Below are 15,239 nucleotides of genomic sequence, written 5' to 3' on the forward strand. Positions count from 1 at the left end.
TTAAATGTAATATTAATTAATTGCCTTATTCTCCATGTTGCCCATAGTAACTCATGATGTCCTGTACAAATAGCTTACTAATCAGATAAAAGCCATGCAGGCTATGTAGCTGATTTGCATTTAGTTTCAGTAGGAATCATACTGGCTGTATGTAAGTCATAAAAATAACTCTATATTCCCAAGTTAAATCTAAGAGTGAACTCCTAAGTTGTGATGAATGAGGAAGGAATGTACCAGAGAAAGCCTGCTCTAGTGAGCTTAGTGACTACACTCAGATTTAACTACAAGTTTTTTGTTGTTGTGTTGGAGTGGGGAGTTAGTCTATAAACCTTCTTGTAGAAGTATCTAAGACAAAAACAAGGAAATATAATGTTCTGAACTCAGCCAGCCCCAACCACTTGAGCTGCTCTGACAGCTCGTAAAACTGAGAGTAGTTTTTTACTGGGCTCTGTTTTACATTGCCAAAGTGAATTTTCCTTGCAGGAAGTAGCCAGAGGGTTTATTTAGTTTCCAGCCCATGGCTTTGATCTTGCTATACTGTCACATCTCGGGTTACATAGCCCTTTTTCACTGCAGTAAATCTGCAACAGTTAATGAGAATAAAATTTCCTCCTCCTTACTGATCACATGCTGCTAAATGCCAAACCACAGCCAACTGCCTGTTTGTACAGTTTCAGTAGAGTGTATGAAGACAGTGCGATCAGTTTAATCTTGTTGTCTTTGTAATTCATTTTATTGGGTTTTCTTCCTTTTCAAGTGGCCTAGTTTTTACCAAGTCACATGATTACAAGACCAAAACTGAAAGAAAATTTTAGAAAGAGACTAATACTAAGAGGTGTTCCTGGGTGAACTTGATACATTAAGATGAAAATTGGTCACTAAAAGGTTTAAAGAACCAAAGGCTTTCTGTCTCCTTTGGTTAAGTTATATACTTAGTGTGAACATAAACTTATGCTTAATTAGCTTAATGAGTAAGAATATTATTTTTTACTTCAGGTATAAAAATAATCCCATTGCACCAAGGAAATTTTAAAGCTTTCAGAAATCTTCATTTCTACATTATAAGAGCTACTCTTAAAACAAAAATAACATTATTAAACCCACTCAGCCATTTTATCAAGTGAATAAAATTTCATCTCTGTACACATAGAGTAAATATTACAATTATTCAATAAATGTATTAACTTTATTGTTCACTTGTTTTTTAACTTTTTCTATTGCCTTGTTATGATTGGCAGTAAGAATTTAGCAAGTTGTCTGAAAATTACCTCAGATGACAATTTTGAATGATAGGCAAAATAAATACTTTTTATTATGTGTTCTTATGGACTGTATATAAAAATATGGATATTGAGTAAAATAAAAATTTAAATCTTTGTCATTTCTTACCACTTAAGTCACAGTTACTGTTATAACAATCATATTCCATAGAATGAATCATTTCTCAAAAAAATCAGAACATTGGAATGAGGCAGTGTGTAATGCCCGTTCACTGAATGTGTAATGCCCATTCACTGACTTAGCTGATCATAAAAGGAATGCTTAAAAAGCAGATGGAGAACTGAGGAGAATATCTCTGGATTAAAGACCATCCAATCAGATCTCTTGGAAATAGAGGATCCACTTACTAGAAAATGCTAATTGTTGGTTGCTGCATTTTAAAAGGAAGGTAGTTGGCCAGCCAAGTGGCTCTGTAGGTAAATGCAGTTGCCATCAAGCCTCAGAACCTGTGCCGCGATGGCACAAGAGAACTCTCCCAACGTCCTCTGACCTCCACATGCATGCCATGGCTTCTGCACACACATTTACACACATATACACACACTTTTTTTTTTTTTTAAAAAAGAAGACTACAGAGGGAGAGTGATTGAAGTTTTAAAAAGAAGTATAATACTTTCTGTCTGTGGCCTCTTTAGAAAGTTCTAGGCACGACGTAGAAATGTTGAACTTTGAGCTATGGCTTATCGTCTTCTAATTATTGCTTTCAAACATGCCTAAGATCTTGTTAAGCTATTCTAGAATTTATGTTGATATTGTCTTTTTGCAATTTTAGTCCAACCAAAATTCTAGTTTTAAAAGTCCACAGACCATTTCAACACAAAGTAAACATTTTAAAAATATTTTTGTAGGTCTTTTAAAAAGAAAAAATATCTTAATCAAATGAAATTGCTCAAAAGAGCTGATGTTTGTGTAGCTTGAACAGTCCGTCCAATGTAGATTCAACAACGATACTGCACAGCACTAGAAACCACCCTGGAGTGTTTGCAAGGCTATTCCATTAATGGTTTCCAGTCTGTTACCCGGCATGTTCATCAGTAGTGCTGGCTAGCATTTACTGACATGGTGCAGTGACGGCTGAGGAAGCAGGGTGCCAATCTCCATTCATTACTGCCCTTATTAATTCACTGTTCACAACTGAAAACAGCCATTGTTTAAAATGCATGCAGAATAAAGCTGGTGACCCAATCCAGCCTACCCACAGACTCATACTTTCATCCATCTTTCTTTCTTTCCCCTTATTACAATGATGGACATGACCTTTGAAGCCTCTGGATCCTGTTCCTCTCCTGGCTCTTCCTGTCACCATAGAAACTCCATTGGCCTCACTTTACGTTCTAACTACTGCTCATTCTCACTTCCTCACACACAAAACTTATCCAGAATCTTCAGTTCCAGGGCCAGAGAGATGGATCAGAGTTCAGAACACTTGCTGCTCTTGCAAAGGGCCTGGCCGTAGCCCAGCACTCATGTGATGGATCACAGCCGTCTGTAACTGCAGTTCCAGGAGGTTCTACAAACAATTCTGACCACACTTCATGTGTTTACATGCATTCAGACTGAGACAGACAGACAGACAGACAGACAGACAGACAGAATCTCTATCTAAACTTTTTAAAATAATTTAAAAAAAAAACTTTCAGTTTTATTTTGAACTTCTCCTGTTTTCTTGTGTCACTGAAGCAATCCTTTTCTCATTTAAACTGGCATCTGTGCTTATGACAGTTGTCTGAGCCTTGCTTTTCAACGCTTTCTTATCTCAGTTCAAAACAGGCCACTTTTCTGATCTCTCGTCAGCCCTTCTTCATCCCTCCCCATTGTTCTTTGGCAGATAATTCCTTCTCCTCTGCACCTGTCAATGCTGGTTGTTTCAGCAGATCCTCATCTGAGAGCACCTCTTCATTCCCACTGCTCACGGGACCTTCCTGTTAGTCTTCAGTAGTATCTGTCATCTTATATTTTCTACCAGAGATTGGTTTGAACACAATCTTTTTCTCTCTTCCTATTTAACACAGCTAATTAAATGCTTGTAAGATTATCAAACAGCTGCACTTATATAAACATCTTTGTATCTAAACAAATGTTACAACCATCCACCCAGTAGTCAAGTCAGAAGCTTTGGGGTCTTCCTTGATCTTTCCCTCCTATTTGGACTTTGCTTGCTGTTTATACTGTTGGCACTCTAATGCAAACTGCTGCTGCCAGCATCACTCCTGCAGCCTCCTAATTAGTTGCCATGGTGCTGCAGCTGCCTCCCCTCATGGTCCTCTTGTTCTACTTAACTGTTTTCCCAGTCTTCTTACGTCAGACCCCAGCTCCATGCACCCTTAAGAAAAAGCAAATTCCTCAGCATGCTCTGGAAAACTGCATTATCTGCCACTTCTGCTTTCTCAGCCTCACCTACAAATGTCCCATTCGCGTCTCTTCCTCCTGAAGAAGCACTTCCTACTGTCACCTTCCTGCCTTCCTTGAGTAGTCATCACACTTTAAATCACTAGATTTTGTCATTCAAGTCTCAGCCCCAATATTATTTCCTATAAAAGCAACTTCTTCAGCCCATCTGCTCCAATTGGTCATTTCCTTGTTAGTCTGTCTCGTTCCTCAGCATGCACACGCTAGAGGAAAGGGCCTTTGACAAGTCTTTCTTTTTTTTCTTGTTTTTTTCGAGACAGGGTTTCTCTGTGTAGCCCTGGCTGTCCTGGAACTTGACAGTCTTATTCAAAGTTATATCTGTAGTACATGGCACACACTGAATCCTCAGGCAGGGCCTGTCTCTAAACACAGATGAACTTATTCCTCTTCCCATGGTGTAATTTCTTTTCATGTGATCTGACTTTTCATAATTTTTTTTTACTTCTGTACCTAACCTTTACCATTTCTATGTCATGCTTTCAAGTGTGTAATGCAAAGCGTGTATTAGATACATGCTGCCCTGATTTATTGTCTTATAGATCCTGCCTATAGTATTATGTGCTTCTATTTTTGGCAGATAACTTTGTATATGGAAAAATCTTGTAATAATCCAGATAAGGTATAAGCATTTTCAATTATTTTATTTCGTATAGATAGATACTAGTCATTATGATTAAGACCTAGTTAACATTCTTTGTGTACTTGTGTCATGCATCTACATATTAAATAAAATATTCTTATGTACTCATCTATGCTAAATGTAAGCATAATACCCTATGAGCCACCAACCAGGAGTTTACACATGTAACAGAGGTCTGCCTAGTTGGGCCTTAGTGGGAGGAGATGAGCTTAATCCTTGTGAGACTTGAGGCTCCAGGGAAAGGGGAGGCCACTGGGGGGGGAGCACCCTTTCAGAGGCAAGGGGAAGGTGGAATGGGATGAGGAGCTGTGGGAGGAGAAGGGGGGTATGATGGTAATTTAAATAAATAAAATAATGAAAATTGAAAAATAAAATAAAATGAGTTTTACAATAATAATGTCAAAACAAAAAAAATATTGTAAGTATAGCATAGTATGTTAGATATTATCTTGAAATTTTGTTGTTACTTTTACAAAATTTTATTAAAGTTTCTTAGAGAACAATAAAAAAGAAATTCAGAATGCTCCAAATTATAGGCAGAATCTATATAATCATAACAGTAGTCCATCTGACTTTATCTACCTAAAGAAACCTTATAGCTTCACCATAAGAATGGAAGAAATAGTGTTAGCATTAAAAGCATTGTTAATTGTAATACTCAACTTTTTAGAATTGCTAGGGATGCCAGGCTTGTAGCTCAGGAGGCAGAGTGCTGGTAAGATGCCCAGGATTTGATCTCCAGTATGACCAGCACATAGGAGGTAAGAAGCAAGAAAATCAGGAGTTCAGGGTCATCCTGGACTACATAGTGAGTTGGAGGCCAGCCTAAGCTAAATGAGACCCTGTCTGAAGTATATATTTTTCTGGAGATAACATTTATTTGGAAGATAATTTTCATGCAGAGAGATAAGTGCAGTGTGTGTAGGCCTCACATCAGTCCTATCTGTAGTCAGGTCTTAGGGTGCACGCTGTCCAGAGTGTGTAAGTGCATGCTGAAACAGCAGCATGTATTTGACAGTGTATTTCTAGCAAATGGTGGGACAGGCAAGGATGTCATAAATGCATGTATTAGCTTCCAGTGGCAGAAAGCAGGCATTCTACAATGACCTGTTCTACACTGTCCTCCTTCCTGTGCTGCCCTGTTACTGACCAGTTGATCAGTACATTGGAAGGCTCACATGTGCCTACAGATCCCTGTTGTCACTGTTTCTATGATCTCTAAAGTGTTTTCAGCTTAGTTTCTGTAATGCCATTCAAAGTTAAAGGAGCACAGCCTAAGCATATAATCAAGGTGGAGGTATGCGTTCACCTTTATCACTTAAAATTCTATTTGTAGTCTGTTTAATTGATAAGTATTTGAATAGGATCTTGAAGGGCAGATATCAATATAGTACAAAATTTATAATGTGTTTTTGAGGGTAGTAGTATTATCAGGCCTAAAAAAGGCCTGAAGGAGCAACCACAGAGCCTGCATGGATCTGCTTTAGCCCTCTACATATGTGCTGTGGTTGTTGAGCTTGGGGTTTTTGATAGCCTCCTACCAGTGGGAGTGGAGCTGCCTCTGACTCCTGTGCCTGGTCATGGGATCCTTTCCCTCCCACTGGGCTGCCTTGTCCTGCTTTGACATGAGGGTTTGTGCCCACTCTCACTGCATCTTATTGTGATGGAGTGTTCAGTTGTTATCTCTAGGAGGCTGCTCTCTTCTGAAGAGAAATGGAAGAGCAGTGGAACTGGGGGAAGGCGAGGTGGGAAGGGGACTGGGAGGAGTAGGAAGGATAAACTGTGGTCAGGATGTGTTGTGCCAGAGAATAAAGAAAAAAGATGAATAGAATTGAATAGAACAATACAAAACAGAACAGAATGTCTTAGACAGTGTAATTTGGAAAATGATGAGGTTTTGGAGAAGTTACTATATCAAGGTATTAAGGAGAATGATATAAAAGCTGATTTTAATGCCTCCCATCCTGTGCGCAAATATTTAGTCAATAGAAGCTTACTTTTCACTTTAGATAGGTAGATACACACACAAGTATATATATATACTTGTATATATATATGTATATATATATATATATATATATTTTCCAAATGGAATAAATGGCAAAAAAAATAAATAATTAAATAAATATAAATAAATAAATACCCTGGGTGGCTTGGCTGAAGCTCAGCAGACAGTGTGATTGATCATAGGTTTGCATGCTTCTTGTGCTGCAGCCTCCTGCTTCCTGAAACTTCAGACCTGAGTCACCATGCCCAGTTAAAAATCTTTATATTTTTAGATTATAGTAATTTTATATTACAAAGTTAGAATGTGTCAGGTTCGCATTTTTAGAAACAAGCAGAATATACTACAGTGAGTAGTCATTTAGAAATGAAGATGTCTGTAGACGGATGAACTGAGGTCTATATTCTTAAATAGTTTATCAGTGAGAACAGAAGGTAGCATGCTCAGAGCCTTCATAAATAAGATAGAATTCAGACCTGCTTCAGAGGGACAAGGTTGACACTCTGTAATAGAAGTATTTCAAATACTGCATTGTGATTTGGCTTGAGGAGAGTAAGTTATTAAACTTTATGCTTCCATTGCATACACACACACACACAAATTTCTTTGTTGGGTTTTAAATAAAAGACACACACACGTATATGGTTTCCTGAAATAAAACTGTAGACTATAGAGACATAACAAATGCTTTCTTGCTCTTTAAGCTCTTAGTTTAAATTTTTAATACTCTTTAGTAGAAACATATCAATAATTTTGTGAACATAGTCTCAAATAATGAAGGATAATCACACACAACTATAATTTCTTTGTTTAGCCTTGGAAGAAATTGTATCTAAAATTGGTATATCCCTCTTTTTCAGGAATTTTTTCCATTTTAGTGTTTATTTGGATGTTTAACAGGAAAGTGTGTGTGTGTGTGTGTGTGTGTGTGTGTGTGTGTGTGTGTGTGTGTGTATTTTTCCTTGAGGTCAGGGATTTTATAGATAGAATGCAATTTTATATTTACCTCATTCTCTGTATGGAGGAAAAACTATCACTGTTTGCCTTTTTCTTCCAATACTTGGGAAAAGAAAGTGTTATTTATCGTCAATATGCAGGGGTTAGAGTCATTATGTTCCTGGCCCTAAGACTTGGAGCAGCTAATGTAGGTATGCCTCCATGTACACATGTATTTGAAATGCAGACTATAGAGCACATTCCCTTCACCCTGAAAATTTCTCATATTTCCCCAATTTACATATAAGTCCTAGATTTTCAGGCTTTTCTATAGCATCAAAGACAGTAGATACCACAGAATCAAATATTGCACCCTAAATGTTTTCATGTCCTGTGCTTCTGACTAAACAAACTATCATTGTCAGTCTCCTGAGCACAACTGGATTTACAGAGTGAGAAGTAGACTGCATGAATGCCTAAAAATCCTCCCTTGATTTACTCCTTTAACATGAGCCAGCCCATGGGATATAAAGTAAGACATTTCCCTCACTTTTCCTAAAGGTGTTCCACATTTGCATTTATCATGACGTAGAATCTGGGTGTTTGATTGAATTAACCAGTTTATACAAACAGTCCCCTCTCACTATGGCAAGAGGAAGGGCTGATTGGCTGTGACATTATTTTACTGCAGCAATAATGAGCATGCTTCTGCATAGGCATAAATCTCCATGACTTATGCAGTAGCCTTGTAAAGGCTAACAGAAAGCATGTGCACGAGGCATACCACACGAGATGGACTTTCTCTTCACAGCTGCTACATCATGTGTACGAGCCAGAGTTTCCCAGGCATTTCTAGATGCATCATGATCATCCCATAGAAGGTGACAGTTATAATCCAGATATCCACAGTACCAAATATACCTGAGAATGGGTTATACATGGAGGACACTTGAGACTAGACTCCTTTGAATAAAAGAGATAGTCAGTAATTCGCAAAGACAGAAATGACAGACTTACAGACACTCTTACTTTGATGTCATTGTCCATGAGAAATCCACATTCTTATCTACAATCCATCTGCCTGGCACAGGGACAGTGCTTCCCTAGCGCTGTGCTCTGAGGACAGTACAGTCATGCCCTAATTTATTCTCAGAAGACTTGTAACCAGACAGTCCATAGTTAACCGTAACCTTGGGTAGGTGATGGATTAAGCTCTACTATTAAAGAGTATGTCCTCGTGGGCTAAGCAAGCCTCTAGAGGAAGTGTACAGATTGCTTTGTTACTAGTTAGAGTCCATACTCTGAAAGGTTTATCTGGCATCTACCCGTACTTACTGCTGAAGTGGCTGAATTAGCAACTGCAAAGTAGCAATAGTACTGCCCAACATAAGTCGTAAAAATAGCCTAAGTAGGCAAAAATTCTTTTTCATATATTTACAACTTAAAATTTACTTATTATCGTATTTTCAGATGTTCTTGCTTAGCTCTTTAAATGGATTTTTAATGAGTTTAGCTATAGTTTTTGTAGTCTACATATTTCTGTTCATAAGTTTCAAGAACTACCAGTTTAATTTATCTTCCAAAAAGTCTTTACGGACAAACCAGTATATGAGTTTTATTGCTGACATGATTTGTCTGTTATTCAGCAAAAAAAGGAAAGGTGAATAGTCTCAGATAAGTTGGAAGCTTTATGTTAAACAGCTATTTTTATGACAATTTAGGTTTTTTTAAACATTCATATCTTTCTATGTCTTATATGACATATAAAGAGAAAAGTTTCAAAACTGTATTAAAAGTGTCCCAAACTATATTTATTTTTAAGGAGTTTTAATGAGTTTTTACAGAAAGTTAATAACATTTTTTCATTTAAAAGAGAAAGTATTATATTAGTAAGGATAACAACCATGTTAGATGACTGTATTGCCTCTGACATTTTTTTCAATATCAAATCTCTATTTTATAAGGAAAGGGAGAAATTGATACATGCTGCTATTTTATATTCATCAGGATGATTTGAGAGTCTTTTTCAGTTTTAGGTCTCACTCACTCAGTAAGTAACCTAACTGGAGCTCTACCTAGCACTTAAGTTACAGTAACTAAATATACTTCTTTACATTTTAACCAGTTAGTCCAGCTAGAGCATTTTAGTGCTCGTGTGCTAACGTTGGATTGTGTTTAAGGTATTGACTTTACAGCATGTTTAGTTTCTTTTCATTTCTTATTAGTATTTTTCAGTACCTAACAGTCTCCTGCCCCCACCTCCGACAAGAACTTTCCTCTCTGTTCAAACATCACAAACGGTTTCCTTAAGGCATGTGCTTTCTAGCTCCCCGCGCAGTGTAAGCAAATTGGAAAGTTCAGCTGTCATTCTTGGAAGGTCATAGATCACACTAGCAGCCCAAGTAATCCAAGAGGTTTTAAGTATCATAGCATTTAGTTTAAAGTGAAATTTGCTCTGACAGGGCTGGCAGACCAATAGGAAAAAGAAATATTTGTGCTTGGAAAAGTGCATGTGTAGAGACCAAGAGCATAGCTGATGGCTGGAAGTGATTTCAGTCTAAAAAAACAAATCATTAAGAGAGTGCAGAGGGGTAAAACACACAGTTCATATTTTAAAGAGTCTCAAAATGAACCAGCAACTAAGGTTAGCATTACACAGTAATTAGTTTGGGTGTTCACGTTTAACTCACTCAGTACCAGACAGCATGGTTAATCTGTCACAGAGAAAACATTGCTACCAAGGCAATGCTCTCTACTCGAAACCTCGAAACCTTTGTGCCTTAAGAACAAAGACATAATGACATAATAACAGATTATATAGATGTCAAAGCAGTACCAGACAAACAGCTATTTAAAAGAGGTGCTAATGGCTCAGTTGATTGGTGGAGAAGTTATTTAAGCCACTTGGTAAGTGCTGGGATTCAAGGCATCACTTGACAGTATAGGGCATGCCAATAGTTTCAAGAAGTTCTCATGCACGATTGAGGACATGTCGTCAAAGAGAGCTAGATGCTCTGCCCTAACTAAGAGACTTATGTAGGAGTCAGAGACCATTCCAGGTTTAGGTGACCATCTCACTTGAGTTGTAGTAGGAGCTACAAACAAGGAAAAGGGAAGTACAAGCTAATAGCTGCAGTTCTCTCGTTTGCAAGCTGCTGTTCTCATTGCAAAGCCAGTCTTAAATCAGAACAATACAAAATGTGTAAATATTTTCCTTGAATGTCCAGAATAGATAAAACAAGAATAGAAAGTTTCTTGTAACATGAGGCTAATGAGGAAGGGCTCTTGGTGTGCAGATTTAAAAAAAAAAAAAAAGATCGAAATTCAGAAACCACTTCCATGTATGGAAATGCTTGTGATTTCCTTCAGGATTGACAGTCCACTCTTACCCAGACAAGTGTTAGCCATTACTCTGGGCTAGTGAAATAAAGCACCTCATTGTTTCTCCATTGATGATGAGAAGACAAGTCTCTTAGCATCTACGCATTCCTTCCTTCCCACCTCCCTGCACTGTGTGCTGTGCAGCCAGGACTCCCAGGACTGGGCCTGTTACTGTTTGGTCAGAGCTGTTCTTTCTCTTCCTCGCGAACCTGCTCAAGACCCTGTAGAACGTGGATGAAGACAAGTATTAATTGAGATTACAGGAGAACCAGTGAAGTGGAATTTCATTACCAACTGGAATAAGTGAAAGACACTTCTCACACACACACCCCCATTGATGTGAACCTGTTTTTATCTGAAACATCAGCTAGTCACTAACTGAATGAATCTGCCCCCACAGTGTTTCCCCTTACAGCTGGCACATGTCATTAACAAAAACTTTTAATGAATCCCAGATGAAGGACTTAAGTACAGCTTCCCGATACTTATATAATTTGCTCTTTATTTTTGAAAAAAATGAGATTTCATTTTAAAATATTATTTATGGGGCTGGAAAGCTGGTTAGGTGATTAAGAGCAATTTCTACTCCTCCCAAGGACCTGAGTCAGTTTCCAGCACCATGTCAAGCAGGTCACCACTGCCTCTAACTCTAGCTCTGGGAAATGCTGCACTTTCTTCCGGTCTCTCAAGGCACCTACGCACACATGGCACGCACAGATATACACACCAAAGAAACAGACACCCAAGTATTATTTATGTTTCACCTTATTAATGATAAAAGGCAAAATGCAATTATGTGTATACAATACACAAAAGTAAATGTAAAATTACAGCTAAAGTCTGTGTGTGTGACATGACTGACTCATTAAAAGACTGCATAATTATAGTCTTGAATTTTATTTTCTCAATGATACAATGATTCAATTTCAAAACAAAAATTAATACCTTAGAGAAATCTAAAATATATGTGTATTACCATTAAACTTATAAAAAAATATGTTTTTGATATTGGTTCAATGACAATTTTCAAACTATGCTATGAAAATAATGGAGGTTAAATTTTCAGTTGCAAGCAAGCTAGGCATAGTGGCTCACACTTTTAATTCCAGCACTTGGGAGGCTCAGAGATAGGCATATCTCTGTGAGTTGGAGGCCAGCCTGATCTACATAGTGAGTTCCAGGTCCACCAGAGCTACACAGTGATACACTAGCAGGAAAAAAAAAAGTCAGTGCTGAAGACAATGGACCTAAGCCTCACAGTCAGAGATTTTACATTCAGGAATTCAGATGGTTCCTATTTTGTGTGAACTAGATTATTTCACACTTATAAAAACGAAGACATTAGTTTTCTGAGGAAGCAAGACTGCACTCCATTAGTGTTAAATACAGTTTAAATTCAATTAGCTTTGTTTTAAAACTTAGTAGCACATTCTGAGTACAGTAGTAAGACAAGCTCGCCACCTAGTGGCTAGTCTGTAAGTTACACGTGGGTGCCAGTTGTAAGACCTCTTCCTACAGCAGGAATGTAAAATCATGGCTTCCTGGCCTCTCTGACTTAGTCCTATTCAATGCCCCTGCCATTAGCTATTTCTTGGAATATTTCCTATATTAATAGGCAGGGTTCTTTCATTCAGATTAGCTGTAGTTTATTAAAACTTTCAGCTCTCAGTTGTAATCTAGTAAAGTTTTGTAACCAAAGTTTCATTTGAAAAGCTAGCAAAGATAGGCCAGCAAGATGCCTCATGGCTACCAGCACTTGCTGCCAAACCTGGAAGCTTAGTTCCTCTCAGGACCACAGATGGAAAGGAAGCACATCATTCCCACAAGTAGTTTTCTGACCTCCGCGCGCGCACACACACACACACACACACACACACACACAAAACTTGTGTTGTGAACTGTAACAGTTTGCTGACTGTCATTTACAGGGCTCCAGGCATAAAGGCTCTCACTTCTTCGCTGGGCAGATAAACTCCCTGGTAAAGGCTTTCTGTGTGTTTGAGCTCGCCCACCACCCTTTCCTACCACAGATAACTCCTAAAGCACAGAATCGTTTCTTTAAAACTATTGCGTTCTCCAAATTTGCGCCGTTCTTAGTGGCATAGGAAGAGTCTCACATCTAGTCCACCTGTCACTTTAGGCCTGAAGTCCTGGTGCCTGCTCAGATCACACACTTGAGCCTTTAACCAGAGCGCACCCCTACAGTGTCTCACTCAGGCCTCTGTGCTTTCTGCATCTCTTTTAACCCCTGCAATCGTACCTTTCTCTCCAGACTCATCCATCCATACACTGATAGTTCAAGTTACAGTCTTATTAAGTGTATTATTAGTGCACATTAAGTTACGTTAATAAAAAATCGAGAGATAGGTTCCCCATGTGGGCTGTACTTGGTTCAGATGAGATTGAGCACATTCGGGGTGGGGCTCTCGGCTGCTGTAGTGATTTTAGACCACATCAGAAGTATTATAGACACTTCAGGTTCTTCATTTTTAAGGAAATAATGAAAATCAAAGTTATTTCAGAGAGCATATGAAAAAGAGATTGGAGATTGTGTTCTGATGACTGAATTAACAAGGTAGTGACTAGAAGAGTTAGACTTTATGCATGATTGCAAAGAGTAATTCTATGATTATAAATAGAGTTTCAGAAGAGTGTAATAAGAACTTTCCAGCAGTCTGACATATCCATTCATGGGAACTGCCTTCCTGGAGTCCCAAGCACCACATATCTAGGAGTTCAGACAAGATCTGAATGAGCTCTGTCAACAGTGTTGTGAGTTGAAGTACAAACAAGATTGTTTCATAATATTTTCAGATCTTAGAGCCTATGAGCTTATGAAAAAAAATGGATCAAGAGTATTCTTTTTCATGCTAACATCCACTAATGAATTTATTAGCTGTTTGTATTTGTATTGATGACTTAGTAATTTAAAAGAAGAAAAAGACATGGTTGCTCTGGTCTAACCACAATGAGATAACGATGCTCTGGTCTAACCACAGTGAGATAACGATGCTCTGGTCTAATCATAGTGAGATAACAATGATGCTTTTCACTTACACAGCACTGTCCATCCAAGGATTTCAAAGTGCTTTGCAAACATGCACTAATTAAACCTCAAACAGCCGAGGTAGGTGCCTGTCTTCCTTTTTCCAGGAATGTCCCCTGTGGCACAGAACCTGAGTGTGCCAGGCTTCCTGTGGCTGCCATTTCCCTGCACTCTGTTGCATGTCCAGTGCCACCTGTCCTTCTCAGATTTTGTTTCCCCTGAATCATCGCAAGTTGAGAATCTTAGTGTATGTTGCTTGAAGACTTGTTTCAGACCCTATATATATATATGGACAGAATTCAATCTTCTGCTTTCTCTGTGACAGTGAAGTCTGTAGATTTATAAAACCAAATTCTAAATGTGCTCAATATTATATTATTGTTGAATTATAAGAATACTTTCCACTTTAAGGATTTTTTTTTCCATTTTCTTCTCCAGGATCCTCTAAAGTTATTGTTCTTGGGTATAAAACTTAATAGTTAAGATTGATTTATTGACATTACCATCCCTTTTTAACCAGAGAGCCTTTTTCTTTGGACTAGAATTATCTGTTATCAAGGAAATATACTGGATTTAAAATATTCTATCTGAACACTAAAGACAAAAGTTAAATATCACTAAAAGTCACAAGAAGACAGCAGTATAGTGGCTGGGTGTAATAGTATAGAAGGGTTTACAGGTTTTATGTAGTTTCAGAGCAGCAGAAAGAGAACTTGTACATATAGAGACACACTAAGCAGGTTACACTTGAGTACCATGTATAGTCACGTGTTAAAAACTATTTTCTAAATCAGTGGCCAGGCAAAGATCAGAGGTCACACATTACAGCTTAGTTTCCTTGGGTTCCTAGGTCCCTGGTCAGGGCACACAAGTGTCCCTGATACTATGCCAAGTCAAGTCCTCCCGAGTGAGAAGGAACAAGTTCTCTGCATCACTGCAGCCTTGTATTTGTGTTTCCATCCCTTCCAGAAGAACTTACTGCAAATACTGTCTACTTCCATTTAAAATATACTTACTGTTAGGCTCTTGAAGCTTTGAGCCAGAATTAGTAATGCTGAATTCTTTTATGAAGAAAGGAAGTAGAATTAATGTCCGTGTGATCCAAAAGAATATCTGTCTTCAAGTTCTACCATCATGGACAGCCCTGACCTCCACTTCTTTAAAATAACCCAAATAAAAGACTCAAGAAGACAGCCGTAGCTTCACAACTAACTTAGTTTAAAAGAGGGCCAGAACTACAAAAGGGTCTGCAGCATCGCACTACTCTCCAGGCTGCTCAGACATCGCAGGCATCCTCTAAATGTCTCGTCTGCGGTACATGAAGGATGAATCAAAGGAGCCACTTTAAGAGTTAGTTTCATTTTCTTCCTGGGAGACACACACACACACACACACACAGAGGTGTACGTACATACGCACATATCAAAACTAGAAGTGCTACCCTCCCTACACAATGTAACATACACTCAAGGGCCATGAACTTTTGGCTACAGACACAGAACCTGCCACAGTGACCTAAACACAGGAATACTAAAAGGTTC

At 38.2% G+C, this 15,239-nt stretch overlaps 1 protein-coding gene across 5 annotated transcripts in view; it reads left to right on the forward strand.

Moving 5' to 3' along the window:
• Nucleotides 1-15,239, forward strand: part of Kifap3 (kinesin associated protein 3) — a 130,467-nt gene that overhangs the window by 111,589 nt on the left and 3,639 nt on the right. Inside the window, exon 21 of one of the 5 annotated variants that reach the window (XM_031387473.1) lies at nucleotides 13,714-13,779. The exons of the other annotated variants lie outside the window; for them this stretch is intronic. Within the exon in view, the coding sequence (XP_031243333.1) occupies nucleotides 13,714-13,759 (46 nt within the window). The 3' untranslated portion in view covers nucleotides 13,760-13,779. The remainder of the gene's footprint in view (nucleotides 1-13,713; nucleotides 13,780-15,239) is intronic. 5 annotated transcript variants of the gene reach the window in all.

Source organism: Mastomys coucha, unplaced genomic scaffold (assembly GCF_008632895.1).
Source record: "Mastomys coucha isolate ucsf_1 unplaced genomic scaffold, UCSF_Mcou_1 pScaffold1, whole genome shotgun sequence".
Lineage (NCBI taxonomy): Eukaryota > Metazoa > Chordata > Mammalia > Rodentia > Muridae > Mastomys > Mastomys coucha.